The sequence below is a fragment of the Bos grunniens genome, chromosome 5 (genome assembly GCF_055505025.1).
Source record: "Bos grunniens cultivar Pamir isolate PY7600 chromosome 5, Bosgru_T2T1.0, whole genome shotgun sequence".
Taxonomy (NCBI): Eukaryota; Metazoa; Chordata; class Mammalia; order Artiodactyla; family Bovidae; genus Bos; species Bos grunniens.
The window spans coordinates 70,777,092-70,800,218 of record NC_141169.1 but is presented as its reverse complement, the minus strand read 5'-3'; the positions used below and the strand labels follow the sequence as shown (position 1 = coordinate 70,800,218).

The following is a 23,127-nucleotide window of genomic DNA, read 5'->3' as shown; positions in this document are numbered from 1 at the left end:
AACAATCTGATGACTTGAAGAACTGGCTCAAGATCTCTACCATATAAGCATATAAACACTGGAATCTCTACAATCATTTTCCAGCACAGAATATACCTTGTCAGGTTGGAGGAAGGTGAGAAAAACCTAAGAATATCACTATGATTCTTTAAGAGTGCAGAGCCATAGCATGTGAAAATTGGAAAGGGTCTTAGAGATCACCTGGCTTAATCCCTCTATCTTACAGGGGCCACGAGTGAGGGGCAGAAAAATTAAGTGGCCAAGGGCACTCAGCAACATGGTGGCTGAGTTGAGACAGAGCAAGTTCACTGATTAGCCCTCATTCTTCTCACATATCATTTTGTTGCAAAACGTTTGCTACTCTTCTCTGGAAAGTTTTCTTTTAGCTGATTTTACCATTTAGAGGAAGTCTCAAACAAGCAAACAAAAACATTAATTTTTCTCCAGAGAAAAGAGAGAATAAAAAGAAGCAATCAAATGATATTAATGGGGGAGACAGTTCACCTTTGCCTTGAAGATTAGAGATTACTTTGATTACATTTTTATATTACATTTATCTAGTGGAGGAGGGAAAAGTGCTGGTACCAATTAACAACTTAAACATTAAGAAAAGTAAGCAAAATGAATAGAAAAAGCCTTTAGATGGAGCAAACTCAACCACTGAAAGCCACAGAAGGATTTGTCAGTTGCTCAAAAGAGCTGCCAGTCCTTCCACACTAAGTAACATTTCCTAAGATGCTATGGCTGAATTTCTTTCTTCTTCCCCTTTTGGCCAAGCTGTTATTTTAAATGGGATTCTCCCTCTGATCTCCCCAGGATATACTGAGCCATGTCAGAGTTCACTTAAATAGGAAAATGTCTCCAGATTAAATGCCAGCTATTACTGAAGAAATAAATGCAAGGCTGTAAAATCCTTTGCTTATGATTCTCCACCCAAAGCAGAACTCTTTCAAGAAATCTAAGAATTTGAGTTCAGGAAATTAATCAGGGAAGAGTGGATTTCTAAATAAAATCTCAGTGCTCTAATGTCATTTTTTAAATAGGAAGGTGACCACAGGATGAAACAACACATTTCTACATCTGGACAGTAGATGAAGACATCTGTGTGTCTCTGATAACAGTCTTCGTTGTTATGGCTCCTGGTAAATTGTGTATGGCCATAATAAACTCGCCTCAGAGAGCAAGCTGCTTTGAAAACCTTACATGATCTTGAAATTTCGTACAATGGCCATTAAGTGCAACATGCTGGAGTGCAGTGTGAATCTGAACTGCATGGAATCAGAAGCGTTTTCTTCTAAGTATAAATGGACATTTTATTTACAGGTGGGAGCTTAAAAGCAAGCAGACAGTAAACTCAGATCATTAAATTGTGTTGCGGAGTTTCTGACAGATATCACAAAGTCTTCAGATTTCCACATAAACGTTACCAGTTAATCAGAAAGGAAAACATCTAGCTTTAAAGCATGGCTGTTGTCATTTGGAGGAAAAAAAGAGGCATAAATTAAGTGCAGCCAACATTAACGCCAAAGACACATGTCTAGGAGTACTATTATGGCTGCCTAGCAACTGCAAAGAGTGAAGGCAGGGCGGGTCTGCCAGGGAGAAAGGAGAGAAATGGATGATGAAGACAGAAGTCACCCCGCAGATCAGGTGGTGGCTAACAAGCCCCCAGGTGGGGACGTGCAAAAGTAAGCCATCAAAACACTGGCAAAGAAAAAGGTAAAATGACGAATCAGGGTTTGTGCATGTATACTTTTATCATTTTGCTAACAAAAAGGTATAGCATTATGGAGCTGAGATATACAATAAAAAAAGAAAATAGTCGTTTACACACAACTATTGCCATTGCCCTTTCAACAGGTTTGTAATTAAATATACAACTTGATGTTTTTAAACAAAACAAAACAAAAAAAAAGGTATTTCATTTATTGTAATTCCTGCTAGGAAATAATCAAATTCTTACATTTCAATTTTTGTTTTCTGTTGAACTGTCTCAAGTCACCAATAAATTAAATAACAAAGAAAGAAAAAGGTTCCTTAGTAACAATTATTAATATCTCTATATAATATTCATTTAAAAAATGTCAACACCATACATAACCACTTCCTGGTTGTAGATTATAGAAATCAAATCACTTGAAACTGACATTAACATTCTGACGTCAAGTGACTTTCACATTGATCACACTTGTATCTGAATCTGCACAAAGGTACCTTTGGTGCTTGTGCTTTGAAAATTCACTTACCTCTGTCCAAGGAAGCCTTGTTTAAAACAAGAGCATCTTCGATATCATAGCCACTATAACTCATCACGGCAACTGTCGCATTCTGTCCGGCTGGCAGTTTCTCAAATTCTATCAACTCAATAGTCTTTGTTTTAACCATGGGTTTTTGTGGATATGCTAGGAGATACATGAGAGTATCAATTCTATTCCTCTGGTTGTATCCAATGGTACCTTCATTGGTATTGGAGAAAACAAAATGCAACATTCTATTAGATCAAATAATTAAGCAGCAATGAATATAGAGAGAAACATTCACTTTAATAATTAAAATGAAGAAAATCTTCAAATATTTAAAGAGCAATACCTCATAGTGATTAATGACTTTCAAAAACAATTTTTCTTAGTTATGTCAAAAATCCTACAAAGAAGAAAAACCATACTCAAGGTATACTAATCTGAATAATTTCAACTTTTGGATTTATAAAATTGATTCCATTTGGAGAGCTTTTGTCTCTGCTGGTTAATCATACACGTCAGTCAACAATCCTGCATTTGGTTCTACTATGTTCCAGGCCTATTTACAGCTGCAATTAGAAAATACCGCACAGTGCTGACGGCAGAAAGCTTGGACAACAAGACAAATAAGAAACCAGCAATTCCAAATGTTCAACATGAAAAAATAAAAAGGAGGAAAAAATAACTATTCACTTATTAAGCAGTTAATAAACACCTACTTAGGGCCCAGCGCTGGAGATAAAATGGGGAAAGGCAGGGTCCTTTCCCCTAAGGAATCCAGGGCCCTGTCCAGTCAGGGATGGGCTTTTCTCTCCTTAGCAATCAGCCTTTCCACCTGATTGGACCTTGGAAGAGTATCACTGTCAACTGAAAGTGAAGTTAGAATGTGACCTACCCTTCTCCTTTTTCCCCATTGGGTGCATTAAAGTTCAAAGATCGATTCAACAAAAAGGCTTTCGGTCTCCGGGGCTTGTGAACACACAATTGCTCCTACTCAGAGACCTTAAAACTGGGAAATCCACGTTTGCCCTACTGTTGAGCTTGAGTGCAGGTTTCTGGACCTCTTTAACTTTTCCCAAGTATCTCTTCTTTTCCCTGCAGCGGCACGTCTGCAATACCCACACACCTCTAAGCTGCTGACATGTCATTTAATGGAGTTAAGCTTTAATGTGAGCAGATATAACACTCAATTATTTGTTTCCTTTTCCTTTTTCTCTTACTCATCTCATTAAATCAATGGTGATTTCAATATAGAGATGGAAACAACCTATTCAGGCAGCAAAAATGATATAGTACTCCTTGATGGTTGGGCTTTAATGAAATCCGTAGGACACTAAAGAAACAAGTGCCTAGTACATTGCTAGGCTTATTACCAATGCTCAATAAATGTCAAGTAAATGAAATGGAAGAATTTCAATATACTTTTTATGAAGGTACATATTTGTGCTTAAATCTCTAGAAAATTTATCAAGATTCAGCTGAAAACCAATAGCTAAACTAAACTGCATGAACTTTTTCTCAAGTTCACAGTAAAAATCCCCAATTACTGTTATTTTAGTGCCAACTAATAGACTGGGCAGGATACCTGATAATAGATCACTTATGGCCTTACAAATAAAATTGCTGCTGCTCAGACTACAGTAAAATTCATGATAGTAAGTTCATCCTTTTACATGAAATCAATTCAAATTTATGTTGAGATTTCAGCTTCAACTGTATACTTTACCCACCAGAGACAACGGTTCAGGCAAAGTCCCACCAGGCTGCCAAACGTGCCCTCTGAGACCTGAGCCGAGTGTTACCATGCAGCAGAGACGCAGAGCCAGCTGCACTTGTAAACAAGGGTGACAGAGATGGCATCCTGCTATAAACCTGTGCTACTCGGCCCAGAGCGTAACTCTGGGGCATCGCAACCCACTGTGGAACGGAGGAACAGCTAAACGGTTTAGCAAAAGTTTGGGGCTTATGATCTCATCAGAAAATGTTCCTTAAAGACTTTTGAAAGAACTTGTAGGCCGATTCATGTATACACATCTCTAGCAGCACTGGCGATGGGTGCGTAGGTTAAAATATGATTTATAAACTATGACTTCTATGTTCTAAAATTCTCAAATGCCACCACACCCCATAATTTTTATACAAATTATGAATGACTGCCTAGCTATTTTTATCAATAAGTAAGTTTTTTGGAGAAAATGTCATGTAGAAATTATAACATTAACCCAGGGTGAAGCATATGCTCAAACTAGGACAGCTCTATCAGTATTTCCAGCTTCCTTAAGAAGGGCACTGCATGTACATAATAACTAATAGAATATCTATAAGCTGAATTCTCCTTCTACTGGCCCATTTTGCTATAAAAACAGTCTCCAATGAATTTATTTGCTCACTACCCAGGACATAATCTTTCTTACAAAGTCTTATTTTCTTGATCAAAACTTTCTTAAGGAGTCACAAATTGGCATAACATGGTATGTATATGTAGGTTAAAAACAGTGAAAACGTTTTTTAAGACAAAAGGAAAAAAAGTAAGGATGAACACAACTTAGAAAAGGTATATTGAGAAAAATAAAGTTGTATATATTTAACTAATTTTTCCATCTTCCTTCACCCAAGCTCTTTTTATTTAATTGTATATATTATGGAATTACAATAAATTTCACCCATTTAAAGTGTACAAGGTGATGAGTTCTGACAGATACATGAATCTGTGAAACCACTACCACAATTAAGATCCAGAACATTTCCAATACTTACAGATGATCCTGTCCCTGGCCTCAGGCAACCAAGGATCTGTTTATCAGTACAGTTTCAGTTTGCATTTTCTATAATTTTATATATAAATGGAATCATATAGTAAATGTACTCCTGAGTTGCTTCTTTCATTTAGCATGATTCTGAGATGCATCCACATGTCTGTGTGTAACAGAATTCATTCTTTTTTATTGCTGAGTACTATTCCAATATACATTTTGTCTATCCATTCACCTGCTGATGGACAGTTGAGATGTTTCCAGTTTTGGGCTACTGTGAATAAAGTTGCTATGAACATTGATGCACACATCTTTGTTACTCATTTCTCTTGGATAAATACACAGGACTGGAGTTTCTGTGTTGTTTGCTGAGAGTATGGTTAACTTTATAGAATAATTTTAGCATTTTCCAAAGTGATTTTACTGTTTTACATTTTCACCAGCAGTGTGTGAGCATTTTGGCTGCTTCACAAATGTCAAATCTTTTTCATCTGCTTCGTTCTAATGAGTGTGCAGTCACATCTTACAGAAATTTACATTTACCTGATGACTAATAACGTTGAACATATTTTCATGAGTGTATTGGTTATTCCTGTTACTCTTTGTGAAATGTCTTGAGTTTTCCCCTGGCCCCCATCTTCTGAGTTGTCTTATTACCCAAGAGTTCTTTGTATGTATTCTGGACACAAATCCTCTATCAGATATACTGAAAATACTTCCTTCCATTCTGTGGCTTAATGCTGTCTTTCATATATATATATATATATATATATTTTTTTTTTTTTTTTTGGTCACATCTAGTAGCATGCATAATCTTCATTCCCAACCAGGGACTGAACCCATGTTCCCTGCAGTGGAAGTGCTAAGTCTTAACCACAGGACCACCAGGGAAGTCCCTGTCTTTCATATTCTTAACAACATCCTTCAAAGAGAAGAAGTATAACTTGAGAAAATCCAATTTACTAAAATTTTCATTTTTTATAGTTTGTCCTTTTTGTGTTCTAAGAACTCTTACATCATTGGAGGTCACAAAGATTTTTGCTTAAGTTTCCTTCTATAAGTTTTACAGTTTCAGCTCTTACATTTAGGGGTGTGATTCATTTTGTATTAACTTTTTGTATGGTATGAGGTAGGAGCTGACATTCATGTTTTTCTATATAGATACTCAGATATTTTATTTTGTTGAAAAGATTTTCCTTTCCTCTGAATTACCCTGATATAGTCATTGAAAATCAATTGCTCATAAAAGTGTGACTCTGTTTCTGGATTCTGTTCCACTGATCTACATGCCTACCCTTATGCCAACATCATGCTGTCTTCCTTACTATGGCTTTATTGTAAGTCTAAGCACTGGGTTGTAAAGTCCTCCAATGTAGTTCTTCATTTCAAAAACTTTTAAAAATCTGCATCTGATTTCTTAACAATTTTAATGTGCTCAAAGATTCATTCATTGTTGAGACATTTATTAAGTAGCTACTAAGCTGGTACTCGGCTAGGCCCCAGAGATGCAGTGATAAATAGCAGACGTAGTCCCTGTCCTCAAGGGAGTTTATAATTTACAGTCTACCTTCATCATGATCCATGGTGAACCAGAAAAGTGAGGAAAGAAGTTAGTTTCAGCTGAGAAAAATTTTAGTAAGTTTTACAAAGATCACTATATAGAAGACATAAAGTAATCTCTTAAGAGTTACTCAACCAAACTGGAATTCAATTTCCTTGTCAGAAACAAAGAGGTATGTATTATATCTGACAGGACTATTATTATTAATATGTTAAATGAAGAAATGTACATAAATCAGTTGGATATTCAATGAGTGGCAACATTCATTATGACTAATATTAACAATACTAGCAGTAAAAATACATACTCATCATCCTGCAAGACTGCCCACTCTACCTCCAACTCTAACCCTACATACGGAACTGTACCTCATTATAAACATTCTAGTCTCAGAACTGTCACACAAGCTTACACCTACAATAGCTACAATGAGTATGTCTTTTTTAACCAACGGAATTCTAAAAGAGAATTACCATGGATAATTTGGTCAAGACATCTTTTCACTTTGTATCCCCAAATGGATTAAAAAAAATTGTCTTAAAAAAAAATTCAAACAGAAAACGAGAGAAGAAGAGATGTAGAATGAAGCCACATTTTATGAGTTTTTATGTGTACATTATGTGTTCCTAGTATTTTTAAATCCTCCAGCCTATTTCTAGTACATGCCATCCTACTGTAAAGTGGGGGATATAAGAGAAGGAACTACCCTCTTAGGAACAGACTCAGTCAAAAACAAAAACAAAAACAGAAGCTGCATTAACGCCGAACTTTAAAAAAGTCCAAGCAGTTTAGAGCTGAAGGAGGAAGGGGCGGTGAGAAGCAGCGGGGGCTGGAGGAGGGATGTGATGCATATTCATTAATTGAGCTGACAGTGACCAAAAGGTCCTTTTAAATGGGAGAAAGGCTTCTACTAGAGGCGTGCCAACTAATAAAATGGGCAGGATATGAAAGCGTGACTCATGTGAACTTGGCGTCGGGTGCCGGGGGGAGCAGACAACGCGGCCCCCTCAGACAGCCTTCACTTGCAGCACTGGGTGACCTGAAGACCCTGCCACCTCCACGCACGCCGACCTGACTTCGCGCTCTGAACCACGTCACAACAGAGCCACAGGCACGGCAGGGAGGCCTCCCAGTAGCTCAGTAACACGCTGTGTGGAGCCCTGAACTTCACGAATAATTTAAAGAGCCTTAGATTTAAGAAACACCCTCTGCTGGTGTTTTAGGCTGCATTCAAGTCAGCCCTGTCTTATATACAAGGTAAGGCTCTCAAGTCTCTGTGGTCTGTGCTGTCTTGGTCTCCTTCTTAGTGACAGAATATGACTTTTATTTTCTCACTGTTGAATGGGAGGGGTTAGTGGTAAATGGCATATAGTCAATTTCCAGGTTGGTTAGAGTATTTAGTGAATTAATTCTGGGATAATGTCTTTCACTTTCCACATGGACTAACAGATGAAGAGCAACTAAAATATTCTGTTATAAAATCCACACAGACACTGGGAGGATATATAAGGAATCACAAAAAGTGACTGTATAATTTTTCATCCGAAAAAAAAAAAAAGAAAATCCACACAGAATTTCTGAACTGTATACAGTGTTAAGCAGTGGCTGATACCTAAAATGGGATAGTTTTATTTTAGTTACTAGCTGTCAAGACAGCATGGAATTAAAATGACTTGAGAAGTCCAACTCAGAGAGCTGGGTTTGCTTCAGAACTGGGTCTCTGCTCTGGTCTCCCTCTGCTGCCCTCTCTCCTTTTGCCAGTTTTCCTATAGACCTCGCTCAATACTTCTGCAGCTATTTCAGTGCCCACAGAGCAAGGTGGCCTTCTCGTGTGCCAACTTTAAATATTACTTTTATCTCATGGCTTTTCTTTCCAGTCAGGTGTTTTATAATAACAAACAGTAACAAAGGCTTTTTTTTTTTAATTATTATTACTTAAGATATTCAGCGGCTTTTGTCTTCCTAGCGTCAGCAGTCACGTCAGAGGATTGTATCCAAGGAGCTAAATGTGCAGGACCCAGGGTCAGAGCAGCTGAATACACCAACCTCAGAAAACACAGACAATGAATTGCAAATGACACTCAAAACAAAACGAAAAAAAAAACCTTCACACAGAAAACTACAAAAGAACTCTACAGACACTGAATTGGCTTTCTGTACACACTGATCCTGCTTAACTGTGTGTGGTAACTGGCCAAACGTTTTAGGTACTCAGGGCTACAAAATAAAGGCTTTTTTTTTTCTTTTTTGGTAGGAAGAGAAGTTACAAAAATAAAAATATTATTTCGTTTGAGTCGCTTATTTACAAAAACAAAAAGATTTGCCAAGTGGTGAGAGATACAGCCCTTTCTGTTTCAATCTTCAAACACACTAAAGAGTGGCATTCGCGATGAAGTGATTAGTCTTCCGTTAATTCTGCTGAAGGTTCTACACAAAAGGTGTATTGTTTCAGCTGGGATTCACATCATGAAACAAAATGGTTTGGTAAACCCAATAGAAGTGATAGCCCTTTCAGGACACACAGGATTCAGTACTGTATATTTCAACTTGTTAGCAAGTCAGAAGCACAAGCGAGAACTCAGCCTACACTGCTGCGGAGGATGAATGGGAAACGCTAAATTGATGAGCCGCTGTTTAGATTTTCCCACTGGGAATTATTCTCAACTGTCCAGGCATTACATCATTCAGGTAAATGGTAGCAGGACAACATGCTTCTTATTTCTTTGTGGCCAACCAAAGGGCAATATAAAAACTCGAAAAGACATGCATACTCTTTATCCATAGCAGAAACAGAATTCCTTAATTGTCAAGCTAATTATCAGTAACTGAGAGGCTAACTGCATTCCAGTTGTTACCCAAAGGCAAAGCAAAAACCTTTTACGGTTTCTTTATGAACCTCCTTGTAGCATACTTTAAATCAGAGATGACAAGTCATATTGATGTCATAGACATGGATGAAAAAAAATTTATTAAACTTATTAGGATTTAAATGAGTTTTAAAAAATATTAAAAAAAAAAAAAAAGGCTTATAAGCAAAACTTTTTTTTTTTTTTTTTTTTTTGCCAGTATCCTCTGTATTCTCTTCAAGACAAAAATCCAAACTCCTACACATAGGGCATCTCTCCAGCATGCCTCTCTGCCCATACTATATAGCAAACACGATACAGAACAGCTGAATCAAAGTATGTACCAAGACTTCCCCACGCACTCATACCTGTGAGAAATACTCAAGAGTCCTCAAGACTCAGTTCAGTTCTAGTCTCCAGAAACAATCCACTCTCTAACCTTAGGTGTTCTTTCTGCTCCTACTCCCTTAGATGCTAGCTATCAGTCTACCACAGCGTTTATCAGAATATATCCAATTCCTGGTATATTTATTGTTCTCTCTTACTAGACTGTGAACTCATTGAGGGCAGAACTCTGTCATCTCTGTATTTTCAGGTTCCAGTACTCCTGTCTGGTTTATTGTTGATGTTCAATAAATGTTATGGATGATAAATAATCAATGAATGAATGAAAGGAAAGAAAAGTAAAAAGAAACACAAATTCAGGAAACCATGTGACACATACTGAATGTTTCAGGAGCTACAGGAGCAACTGTGTGGATATAACGGGCTCAGTGACGGTCATCCAGACAATAACTAAGTACATTCTAATCAATACTATAGCTCTTTATCCCTATTGCTTTCCACTCTCCTCTTTCTACCTCGAGTTTTCACTGCTCTTTCTTCCAGCTCTCCTGGTTAATAACTTACATTGATATAGGGCTTTTCTCTTTATATTTACTACCTTGTTATTCTGTGATAGTTATTATGTATCCTTTTGTTTGGCCAAGGGAACAAGTTCAGAGAGGTTTTCTCCATTTTTGTTTAGGCATTAGACATGACTTGCAAGCGCTGCAGAATTCCACAGCCTCCTGGGTTTGGTAACACTCATGTGTGTCAGCAACATCTGACTCGGCCAAACATGCAATACTAGTGAAACACGAGTAAAGGTATAAGTATTCATCCAAGTATTTAGAACCAAGTTCAAGAAGGAATTCTTACCCATGGCTTGTTTCCCCATGGCACACTGATACGTGTTTCTTGGGGACTGGTTGTGATGAGGGTACGGGATCAGGCCAGCACAGACTCCGAGAAGAGTGAAAGGTTCAATCTCCAGGTGGGTGGTATCTCTATCAAGTTAATTAAGAAGCAGATGTCTCAGGTTCCAAGTACAAAATAATATCTCTTTAAGGGTATAAAAAATATTACTATCCAGGCCCCAGAGGGATCTAGACAATAAAATTTAAGTTTACATAAATATATTTTAAAATCTATATATAAAACATATATAATGAATTTATATAATAATAAAACCTCAATAAAATTTGATGCTAGTAAAGCTGATAGGAAAAAACCCATACATAAATAAAATCTAATAAAGCAAATTATTTTTTTCAGTGAAACTAAAACATGCAACTTTATTATATGAAGCAATACAAGAGAAGGGAGACAATATAGAATGCCTATATAAAAAATAAAACATTATTACATACTAATAATAACTAACACTTTTTAAGAAATGACTATATTAAGCACATAGAAATGCGGTATCAAAAATATCTACATGGCACAACATTGTACATCAACTATACTTCACTTGCAAAAGAAATGGCAACCCATTCTGGAATTCTTGCCTGGAGAATTCCATGGACAGAGGAGCCTGGTGGGCTACAGTCCATAGCGTCACAAAGAGTCGGACACAACTGAGCAACTGACACACATACTTCAATAAGTTTTTTTAAAAATTAAAAAAAAATATATCTACGTGGATGAGTAGCCTGGTTTCTCCCACTTTTCTAACTTATATCAATGAAAAAAGTTGTATTATCATCTTAGAGAGAGGAATATGTCCCCTTTAAGAACAATTACTAAGACGTGAAGTGAAAAGTTAAAGTGTTAGTTACTCAGTAGTCTACGAGTCTTTGCGGCCCCATGGACTGTACCCCCAGCAGGCTCCTCTGACCATGGAATTATCTAGGCAAGAATACTGGAGTGGGCTGCCATGCCCTTCTCCAGGGGATCTTCCTGACTCAGGGATTGAACCTGGGTCTCCTGCACTGCTGGCAGATTCTTCACCATCTGAGCCACCAGGGGATCAATACTGTAACCACTAGCTAAACATGGCTGTTGAGCACTTGAAAGGTTCAAATAGTGTAGCTGAGAAGCTGAATTTTTAATCAGTTATTTTAAATCTTTTAGTTATGCTTGTAATCACTTAAATGTATTAATTTACCTTTTCAATTGTAAATCTTTTGAAATCAGATCAAGTATTTCCAATGAAAATTTAGCCTCCAAATTGTGATATGGATAACTATACACCAGATAAGACTTAGTAGGAAAAAAATGTAAAATATCTCAATATTTTTATAATGATTACATGTTGATATAATCTTTCAGATACACTGGGTTAAATAAAATTATTAAAATTAATTTCATCTGTTTCTGTTTTACTTCTTTAATGCGGCTATGAGAAAACTTAAAAGTTATATGGTGACTTGCATTATATTTTTACTAGACAGCTCAGTTCTAGATACTGGCCACAAAGTAAGACTTTGTCTAGTAAGTGTCAGAATCTTGATTACTTTCATAATATAATTTTGCATAAAGCTCAGTTTTGGTTAAATGATAAGGCAACTGAGATACTGCAATGGGAAAGGGCAGCTAGACTGTTTTTAGGTCTTGATGAAACATCTCACATCCAGGACCTGTGGTCTCCAATGACCCTCTGTCCTTTCCTTGAGTGTTTCTGAAGCACAACCTTAATTGTAATTTCAATAGTTTACAGTACTTCTGAAGAGAAGTGATTTCCAAGATAACCCAACACATCATGGAGAATTAGTTGCAATGTACATGGCAAGGATCTCCCACTTATCCAGTTATCCATCTATTTATTTTTCAAAAAATGTGTACTGAATTTTGTCCCTCGTTTGGTTAGAGAGCATGCTTTCCATGCAGTCTTTGGTTTTGAAGAATACAGTTCTGACCTCACAACCTCGCAGAACCCCAATCCTCTCAGACACTTTAGGTCTTTGTCAGCAGAAAGGAAAATGGCTCTAGGTTTTGTTTTCTTTCTTTTTGTTTTTTTGATAGAAAAACAGCTTATAGAAACATTTTATAACCAAGAATGAAACAGTTTGTTAAAAGGTACTGTTCTGTTTATATTTAATATGATGGCCAATTTGACCAATCCAAAAAACTTTACTTTTTCTGATGGAAAAATTGGGATAAGCTGAAAATGAAGAAGGTAAAGATCTGAGTTTCCTCTTTTTTCATGACAAGAACATATAGAAGATTATATGAAAGTCCAAACATTCAGTCTGGATTTGAATTTTACAAAACAGAAAGGAATTTTATAGGATTGGCCAAAAATTTACTCGGGTTTTTGTGTAACACCTTATCATTCAATATTATTCAAAATTATAACCACTCTAAGCTTCTATCCTAAAGAGGAAACAGGAGATTTACTGTTCACTGTGCATAAGGGCATTAAATTTAGCTCAAATTAAGAATAACTGACCCGTTGCTTGCAATAGTGAAAAAATTAGAAATAGCCTCAGAGATCAGATCAGATCAGTCGCTCAGTCGTGTCCGACTCTTTGCGACCCCATGAATCGCAGCACGCCAGGCCTCCCTGTCCAGAAATAGCCTAAATTGTCATCAATAGTGGAGCAAATTAAATAAGGTACTTATGTACAGACAACATAATCAAAAGCAATTAAAATATTTATATGTATAAATATATACACATACATTCATGTGGAAAAATATCCAGGATGATAATGTTAATAATGTTGAGTTAAAAAATCAAGATGCTGAAAATAATTGTAACCATGTATGTATGTTTGCATTTACCTAAAAAAAATCTAGAAGAGTACATATTAAACCATTAGCACTGGCTACTTCTGGAGGGTGGAGTTTGGTGGGATGGGGAATTACTTTACACACTTCTACATTTTAATAAATATCCTAAGTATGAATTTACACTACTTTTTTTCTTATTTTTAAAGTAAAATTAATTTTATGTATGGGATAACTTGGTGTTGGGTGATACTGATAATCATTTTCCTTTGCAGAGGGAGATTTGTGACACTGAACAGGAGACAGTGATCAAGACCATCCCCAAGAAAAAGAAACGCAAAAGGCAAAATGGTTCTGAGGAGGCCTTACAAACAGCTATGAAAAGAAGAGAAGTCAAAGGCAAAGGAGAAAAGAAAAGATTTGAATGCAGAGTTCCAAAGAATAGCAAGGAGAGATAAGAAAGCCCTCCTCTGGGATCAACGAAAAGAAATAAAGGAAAATAACAGAATAGGAAAGACTAGAGATCTCTTCAAGAAATTAGAGACACCAAGGGAACTTTTCATGCAAAGATGGGCACAATAAAGGACAGAAATGGTATGGACAGAACAGAAGCAGAAGATATTAAGCAGAGGTGGCAAGAATACACAGAAGAACTATACAAAAAAGATCTTCAAGACCCAGGTAATCACGATGGTGTGATCACTCTCCTAGAGCCAGACATCCTGGAATGCAAAGTCAAATGAGCCTTAGGAAGCATCACTATGAACAAAGCTAGTGGAGGTGATGGAATTCCAGTTGAGCTATTTCAAATCCTAAGAGATGATACTGTGAAAGTGCTACACTCAATATGCCAGCAAATTTGGAAAGCTCAGCAGTGGCCACAGGACTGGAAAAGGTCAGTTTTCATTCCAATCCCAAAGAAAGGCAATGCCAAAGAATGCTCAAACTACCACACAATTGCACTCATCTCACACGCTAGTAAAGTACTGCTCAAAATTCTCCAAGCCAGGATTCAACAGTATGTGAACCATGAACTTCTAGATGTTCAAGCTGGATTTAGAAAAGGCAGAGGAACCAGAGATCAAATTGTCAATATCCGTTGGATCACTGAAAAAGCAAGAGACTTCCAGAAAAACATCTATTTCTGTTTTATTGACTACACCAAAGCCTTTGACTGTGTGGATCACAATCAACTGTTGGAAAATTCTTCAAGAGACAGGAATACCAGACCACCTGATCTACCTGCCTCCTAAGAAATCTGTATGCAAGTCAAGAAGCAACAGTTAGAACTAGACAGGGAACAACAGACTGGTTCCATATCGGGAAAGGAGTATGTCAAGGCTGTATACTGTCACCCTGCTTATTTAACTTATATGCAGAGTATATCATGAAAAATGCTGGGCTGGATAAAGCACAAGCTGGAATCAAGATTGAAATATCAATAACCTCACATATGTAAATGACACCACACTTTTGGTAGAAAGCAAAGAACTAAAGAGTCTCTTGATGAAAGTGAAAGAGAAGAGTGAAAAAGTTGGCCTAAAACTCAACATTCAGAAAACTAACATCATGGCATCTGGTCCCATCACTTCAAGGCAAACAGATGGGGAAACAGTGACAGACTTTATTTTTTTCAGCTCCAAAATCACTGCAGATGGTGAGAGCAGCTATGAAATTAAAAGACACTTGCTCCTTGGAAGAAAAGTTATGACCAACCTAGATAGTTTATTAAAAAGCAGAGACATTACTTTGCCGAAAAAGGTCCATCTAGTCAAAGCTATGGTTTTTCTAGTAGTCATGTATGGATGTGAGAGTTGGACTATAAAGAAAGCTGAGTGCTGAAGAACTGATGCTTTTGAACTGTGGTGTTAGAGAAGACTCTTAAGAGTCCTTTGGACTGCAGGGAGATCCAATCAGTCCATGCTAAAGGAAATCATCCTAAAGGAATATCTATTCCAATTAAATGTTCCAACTGATGCTGAAGCTGAAACTCTAATACTTTGGCCACCTGATGTGAAGAACTGACTCATTTGAAAAGACCCTGATGCTGGGAAATATTGAAGGTGGAAGGAGAAAGGGGACGACAGATGATCAGATGGTTGGATGGCATCACCAACTCAATGGACACGAGTTTGAGTAAACTCCAGGAGTTTGTGATGGACAGGGAGGCCTGGCATGCTGCAGTCCACGGGGTCGCAAAGAGTTGGACACGACTAAGCGACTGAATTGAACTGAACTTGTAGCAGTAAACAAAACAGACAAAATCCCTGCCTTCATGAAGCTTCTACTGGAGGGAGATAGACAACACACAGATGCATCAATAAAATGCACATTTTACAGATTTTAAGATTTAAGCACTAGAAAAATAAAGTCGTGAACAGGGGTGGACTGAGGAAGGGTTTCTACTTTAAATAGGGTGGTCAGGAAAACTCGCTGAGAAGGTGGTGCCTGAGTGAAGACCTGGAGAATGTGAAGCAGTGAGCCAGGCATGTAGTTGAGAGCATTCCAGGCAGAGGGCTTGGGGCAGGAACATGAAGACGAGGCCAGCGTGGTCAGAGCAGATCGAGGGAGGAGATGACACAGCGGCACAGGTTCAGTGTAGTAACGTGAAGGCCTCTGCAAGGACTGCAGAGGGACAGGGGAAGCCACTGGGAGGTGGTGGTGGGTTTGGGGGTGGGGGAAGGGGTTGAGAAGAGCAGTCACGAGAGCATTCTGATCCTTGAAGAACAGACTATGTAAGAACAGGTGCAAACCTAGTCAGATGCCTTTTGCAACGGTCCAGACAAGCAATGGCAGTGGCCTCCCATAGGGCAATATGTGAAGGAGAGCTCAAATTCTGAGTATACTTGGAAAGCCCACATAGTGTGTTAAGTGATTAGATGTGGGTGCAGGGCAGAAGAGGAGGCAAAGCTGAAACTGAGGTTTTGGGCTTGAGTAACCATGATGGAGGCTTCCCTGGCAGCTCAGGGGTAAAGAACCTGCCTGCCCATGGAGGAGACATGGGTTTGATCTCTGGGTTAGGAAGACTCCCCTGGAAGAGGAAATGGCAACCCACTCCAGTATTCTTGCCTGGAAAATCTCATGGACAGAGGAGCCTGGTGGGATACAGTCTGTGGGATCGTAAGAGTCAGACATGGCTTAGTGACTAAACCACCTCCACCATATAACAGTTCTCCTTTACACTCAATCTTGAAATGAGGGGTATAAAAATTGTACTTTGAGAAAGCCATATATTTAAGAATGAAAAACTGACTGAAAAGCATTATTTACTAAATTATAGTAAGACAAAAATAAAATGGTACATTTCATCTGGCAGCAGAAAGCAGAAAAGCACTTTTCTGATTGAAGACATAAATAGTTATCAGCTGGCAATATTAACCATTTAACAACATAACTGCAAAAATTCTCATTTTAGGTAAGTAGTACCTTGATGGTTTAGTTTCTAAGTCACATCCAACTCTTGCAACCCCAAGGACTGTAGCTTGCCAGGCTCCTCTGTCCATGGGATTTTCTCAGGCAAGAATACTGGAGTGGATTGCCACTTCCTTCTCCAGGGGATCTTCCCGACCCAGGGATCAAACCCTGGTCTTCTGTATTGAAGGCGGATTCTTTACCTACTAAGCTATCAGGAAAGCCCAAAGTGGTACCTTAGCCACAAGCATCTGACAGCAAGTGACATAAATGTCTTTTAATATATTTCAAATGGAACACAGATATTTCTAAAAATATCACTGTTCTAGAAGAAACACTGTGGACACATTAACATTTCATGTCAATATTATACTTAAGTTTAGAGATATCTTTACAGCAAAACAACATAGGGAATTTCTGCAATGACAACAGGAATTCAGATATCCACTGACAAAATCAACCCTTAGAGATATACACACCATTACATGGCGTGATTCGTTAGTTCAATTTTTGTCAGTAATCGAAGTCAGAGAAGCAATTCCTTTTAAGAAATACACACTATGTGTAAAATGAAATGGAAGGATAATTAAATCTAAAGATTATTTGTTAGCAGTTCTGTGATACTCTTGGGATAAGCAATGGATTATGCTTCATTATAAAACAGAATACTCCTAACAGTTCCTACTAAGAATACACAACAGAACTGAAGATGAAATGTAAAAAGGAGGCTGTGTCTAACATCAGAACAGGTTTAATTATGGCTGTTATGGATCCTACTTACTTATTAATTGTATGTTCATAGAGTGCGATGTTACAGTCATTTTCTTCATTCACATCTAAGTATTCAACCAGACTCTCATGTAAGAAATCTTCAAAATTCCTGAGAAAATATTGGTGAAATGGACACTTAAAAAGCATGTTACTGCCATATTTTATATGCAATAATGGAAGATATGTGCTTTCATTTAGCCTCAAAGCATTCTTCTCTCCCAAAAAGAATACACTGGGATACTTGAAACATATTATTCTTAGACCACAGTTATCACAAATCACCAAAATATTAGAAAAATCTGTGATTCTTGTTAATCTGGTCCCGCTTTTAAAAATACCTTCTGTGATTTAAAAAGTCCTATATGATGAGAGACCCAGTATCTACATCAACATAACTTTCTCCTACTACTTCATCTGTGCTGATTTACACCAACATTCTATAACCTGCATTATCTAAACTGATAAACATTTTTACTATGTCCAAGCAAGCTCACACAGAGAAAAGGTTTTTAACAGGTTGTTATATTTGGTAGAGAGGAATTAAGAGACTAAAACTGAAAATATGCTTTTCGTAAAAGCTCAGCTCAAACACCATTACTTCCGTTTAGATCCCATAAATGAGTCTTAAGGAGACTGAGAAGTTTTGCTTTTGGCTACTTACCTGTACCCCTGAGCCAGCTCTTCCATATGCTTATTTGTGACTGCAGGTTTCTGTTTCTTTACAATTATATAGGGTCTGGAAGAGAAAAGAACAGCTTTACAGCAATAGTTCAACAGAAGAATAAAACCAATAAATTCACTACAGTGAAGTGAGGGAAGCTATAGACATGCTTCTGGGTTGTCTGAGGACACCAGGTATTTTTTACAAGTGTGAGAGCACAGGGGCCTATTTTCTCTTACATATACACCAGCCCATGCACAAGCACGTGTTCACACACACAGTTACTTCGTCCAGGTATCTTTGGAAGTATTTGGTTTTGAATGAGAAAGCATTTGAATGAGAAAGCAATGTGAAATAATACCTGATAAAGTCTAGCAAAAAAAAAAAAACAACTTTAATACCTTAAATATCATATGTTTTTGTAAATGCAGCCATCATACCAAAAATGTCTTCTGATTTCATGCTGGGAATATGGAGAAGTCAGCAGTCAGAGAGAACAGTCACTGAGAAAAACAGTGGCGTTTTTAGTGAAGGTCTGATGACCGCCAGCTGTCTAGAGTGCTTTTGCTTCAGGATAAACAGGATCACGGGACGACACTAGCAGGGTACTTAAAGCTACGTACAACCAAAGAGTGGGTATGAGCTGAAGAGAACAAAGCTTTCTCACTTTGTGATTTTTAGTGATATCATGGGTTTAAGTAAGGCAGAGAGGCTCGGTCCACACGTTCTGATAGATTAACCCGTAACTGCAGTGGGAACCTGCCTTCGAGGGCTCCGCTTCCGCGAGGAAATACCGACACAAAGCACGGCGCGTGGCTTGATCGTCAAGGGCTGTTGCTATTTGGACAAGCGGTTCCTGCAGAGGAGCCAGTGGCCGGCACGCACGTGTGCACCCCACCCTCAGGTCCACGCGCCCTTCGGGACTAACGAGCACCTGGAGACAGTTAAGGGGAGGAGTTGCACGATTACAAAAGGGGGAAACAAGGTGCTGAAGATGACTGGATGCTACCTTGAAGTCCTGGCTGCTCCTCTCATCAGGGAAGCAGGAACCCCACGCTTCCCCAGGTGGGGCTGCAGTTTAGCTCAGGACAAGCGACTGAGAAGCGGTGACAGAGCAGGGATAGGCGAGGGCAGGGACTGCACTAAGCCACCTCAGTTATCTTTCACTTTATTCCAAAAATTCTACTAACTCTTCTTGCCAAATCTATGTTGGGTCATTATAAAATCACTTCTAAAAAAAGAACTAGTTTTCTTTTTAGGCTATGCCATATTATATTGGATGTAGTAAAACACCTTAAAAAAAGAGTAATCGAGAAAATGTCAGTGTTTTCTCCACCCTTAACTGGACCATGTTAGTGGCTATAAGTACCCCGTGTTTGCCTAGCACCCTACAAGGCACTTACCACACCTTGTATCAATCCTAGGAAGGCATTGTTATTTACATCTTTACTGATGAGAAAAATCAAGGCCCAGAGACATAAGTAATAAACTCAAGAGTCACATGAGTCAATAAGTGGAACATCAGGATTCAAACATGGGTATAAGCTTCAATTAGGCCTTTTTGATTGCAGAGAATAGGAACCAATGCAGGCTAATTTAAGCAAAGATGGAATTTACTAAAAACTAAGTAGAAGAAAATTTTAAGGAATTTACTAAAAGGCTCAAAACTTACTAGAAAAATAAGAATGAAATAAAAAGGTACAAGGCTCAGCTTCAGAAAGAAAAGGAGCCAGAACAGTCCCAAAGATCCAGAAAGGCAGGGGGAGTGGGCAGTCTCCTGCATGCACTGCTGCCAAGATGAATCTGTTCTGACCACGTCTTGCTCTCAGTTATTCTCCTTGGGATTCAAGCTCTCCAAAGAGAGTCTGACTGTCCTGGCTTGGGTCATATGCCTGATCTTTGGCTGAGCAAGAGACAGCACCTGACTGACCAACCTAAGAAGACTGCCAGTGGGGAAGGGCAATCCTAAGGAAAACAAGGAGAGCGACTAGAAGGAGAAAGGGAGGCTGGACAGACATAGGCAAAGGCAGTCCAGGTTCCCAGCTGTCAGACTTGGCAGCTCCTGCCACCTCCCCAACCATTGCGAGCTCAGCGACTTGCACCCTCACACCATCTGAGGCCCTCAAGGAGAGACTCCGGTGAACTGAGTGAAGGCCTGGGAAACAAGGTGACATCCTCAGCCGAGGTCCCTGCATACCCCCAAAGCACCAGACACCATGTCATACTGGTCTCTGTGGCCCTGTCTCTGACACAGCTGAACGAAACAGGCCCTAAACATCTTCCAAGTGATTACAAGGCACCTGCTCTTCTAAGGCTCTAACGTGGTGTCATCTCTTTGTGCTACCACGTTTTCTTTCTTGCCATTCCTGAGCCTTTTTCCTTTAAAGCAACAGTACTCAACCCCCACCTCTTTGTTTCCCCAAAGGACTTGGGCTTTTGTTTATTCTACTTAGGTTTATTTTTAGTTTATTTATTTGGCTGCACTGGGTCCTAAGTTGCAGCATGCAGGATCTAGTCCCTGACCAGGAATCAAACCCAGGCCCCCTGCATTGGGAGCTCAGAGTCTTAGCCACTGGACCACCAGGGAAGTCTGTTCAGTTCAGTTCAGTCGCTCAGTCGTGTCCGACTCTTTGCGACCCCATGAATTGCAGTACTCCAGGCCTCCCTGTCCATCACCAACTCCCAGAGTTCACCCAGACTCACGTCCATCGAGTCAGTGATGCCATCCAGCCATCTCATCCTCCGTCGTCCCCTTCTCCTCCTGCCCCCAATCCCTCCCAGCATCAGAGTCTTTTCTAATGAGTCAACTCTTCGCATGAGGTGGCCAAAGTACTGGAGTTTCAGCTTTAGCATCATTCCTTCCAAAGAACACCCAGGGCTGATCTCCTTCAGAATGGACTGGTTGGATCTCCTGGCAGTCCAAGGGACCCTCAAGAGTCTTCTCCAACACCACAGTTCAAAAGCATCAATTCTTCGGCACTCAGCTTTCTTCACAGTCCTACTCTCACATCCATACATGACCACAGGAAAAACCATAGCCTTGACTAGACGAAACTTTGTTGGCAAAGTAATGTCTCTGCTTTTGAATATGCTATCTAGGTTGGTCATAACTTTCCTTCCAAGGAATAAGTGTCTTTTAATTTCAAGGCTGCAGTCACCATCTGCAGTGATTTTGGAGCCCAAATAAAGTCTGACACTGTTTGCACTGTTTCCCCATCTATTTCCCATGAAGTGACGGGACCGGATGCCGTGATCTTCGTTTTCTGAATGTTGAGCTTTAAGCCAACTTTTTCACTCTCCACTTTCACTCTCAAGAGGCTTTTTAGTTCCTCTTCACTTTCTGCCATAAGGGTGGTGTCATCTGCATATCTGAGGTTATTGATATTTCTCCCGGCAATCTTGATTCTAGCTGACTTTTCTTCAAGTCCAGCGTTTCTCATGATGTACTCTGCATATAAGTTAAATAAGCAGGGTGACAATATACAGCCTTGACGTACTCCTTTTCCTATTTGGAACCAGTCTGTTGTTCCACGTCCAGTTCTAACTGTTGCTTCCTGACCTGCACACAAATTTCTCAAGAGGCAGATCAGGTGGTCTGGTATTCCCATCTCTTGAAGAATTTTCCACAGTTGATTGTGATCCACACAGTCAAAAGCTTTGGCATAGTCAATAAAGCAGAAATAGATGTTTTTCTGGAACTATCTAGCCTTTTTGATGATCCAGCGGATGTTGGCAATTTGATCTCTGGTTCCTCTGCCTTTTCTAAAACCAGTTTGAACATCTGGAAGTTCACGGTTCACATATTGCTGAAGCCTGGCTTGGAGAATTTTGAGCATTACTTTACTAGCGTGTGAGATGAGTCCAACTGTGTGGTAGTTTGAGCATTCTTTGGTATTGCCTTTCTTTAGGATTGGAATGAAAACTGACCTTTTCCAGTCCTGTGGCCACTGCTGAGCTTTCCAAATTTACTGGCATATTGAGTGCAGCACTTTCACAGCATCATCTTTCAGGATTTGAAATAGCTCCACTGGAATTCCATCACCTCCCCTAGCTTTGTTCGTAGTGATGCTTTCTAAGGCCCATTTGACTTCACATTCCAGGATGTTGGCTCTAGGTCAGTGATCACACCATCGTGATTATCTGGGTCATGAAGATCTTTTTTGTATAGTTCTTCTGTGTTTCTTGCCACCTCTTCTTGATATCTTCTGCTTCTGTTAGCTCCATACCATTTCTGTCCTTTATTGAGCCCATCTTTGCAGGAAATGTTCCCTTGGTATCTTTAATCTTGAAGAGATCTCTAGCCTTTCCCATTCTGTTGTTTTCTTCTTTCTTTGCATTGATCGCTGAAGAAGGCTTTCTTATCTCTTCTTTCTATTCTTTGGAACTCTGCATTCAGATGCTTATATCTTTCCTTTTCTCCTTTGCTTTTCGCTTCTCTTCTTTCCACAGCTATTTGTAAGGCCTCCCCAGACAGCCATTTTGCTTTTTTGCATTTCTTTTCCATGGGGATGGTCTTGATCCCTGTCTCCTGTACAACATCACGAACCTCATAGTTCATCAGGCATTCTATCTATCAGATCTAGGCCCTTAAATCTATTTCTCACTTCCACTGTATAATCATAAGGGATTTGATTTAGGTCATACCTGAATGGTCCAGTGGTTTTCCCTACTTTCTTCAATTTAAGTCTGAATTTGGCAATAAGGACTTCAGCATCCTTTAAAGCTCAGATCAGAGCACCAGAATAGAGTGGGTAAAATCAGGATTACTGGAGTAAAATGAATTCTAAGAACTTTCCAGTAAAAAACAGTCTCCACCACCATCTGGCTTTGGGTAATTTAGTCTCACCAAATTCCAGTACCTCATTTGTTAAATGAAAATAATAATCCA

General features: G+C 38.9%; 1 protein-coding gene across 4 annotated transcripts in view; it reads right to left on the bottom strand.

The window, feature by feature from the left end:
- Nucleotides 1–23,127, bottom strand: part of POLR3B (RNA polymerase III subunit B) — a 115,995-nt gene that overhangs the window by 37,374 nt on the left and 55,494 nt on the right. For 2 of the 4 annotated variants that reach the window (XM_086401144.1, XM_086401143.1), the window contains 4 exons: nt 18,240–18,314; nt 17,589–17,687; nt 10,601–10,728; nt 2,247–2,456 (listed from right to left, as the gene is read on the bottom strand). In XM_086401144.1, the coding sequence (XP_086257270.1) occupies nt 2,247–2,456; nt 10,601–10,728; nt 17,589–17,687; nt 18,240–18,314 (512 nt within the window). Of the gene's footprint in view, nt 1–2,246; nt 2,457–10,600; nt 10,729–17,588; nt 17,688–18,239; nt 18,315–19,007; nt 19,174–23,127 lie in introns of those variants that run through there. The other 2 variants (XM_086401146.1, XM_086401145.1) reach the window with 2 other exon arrangements.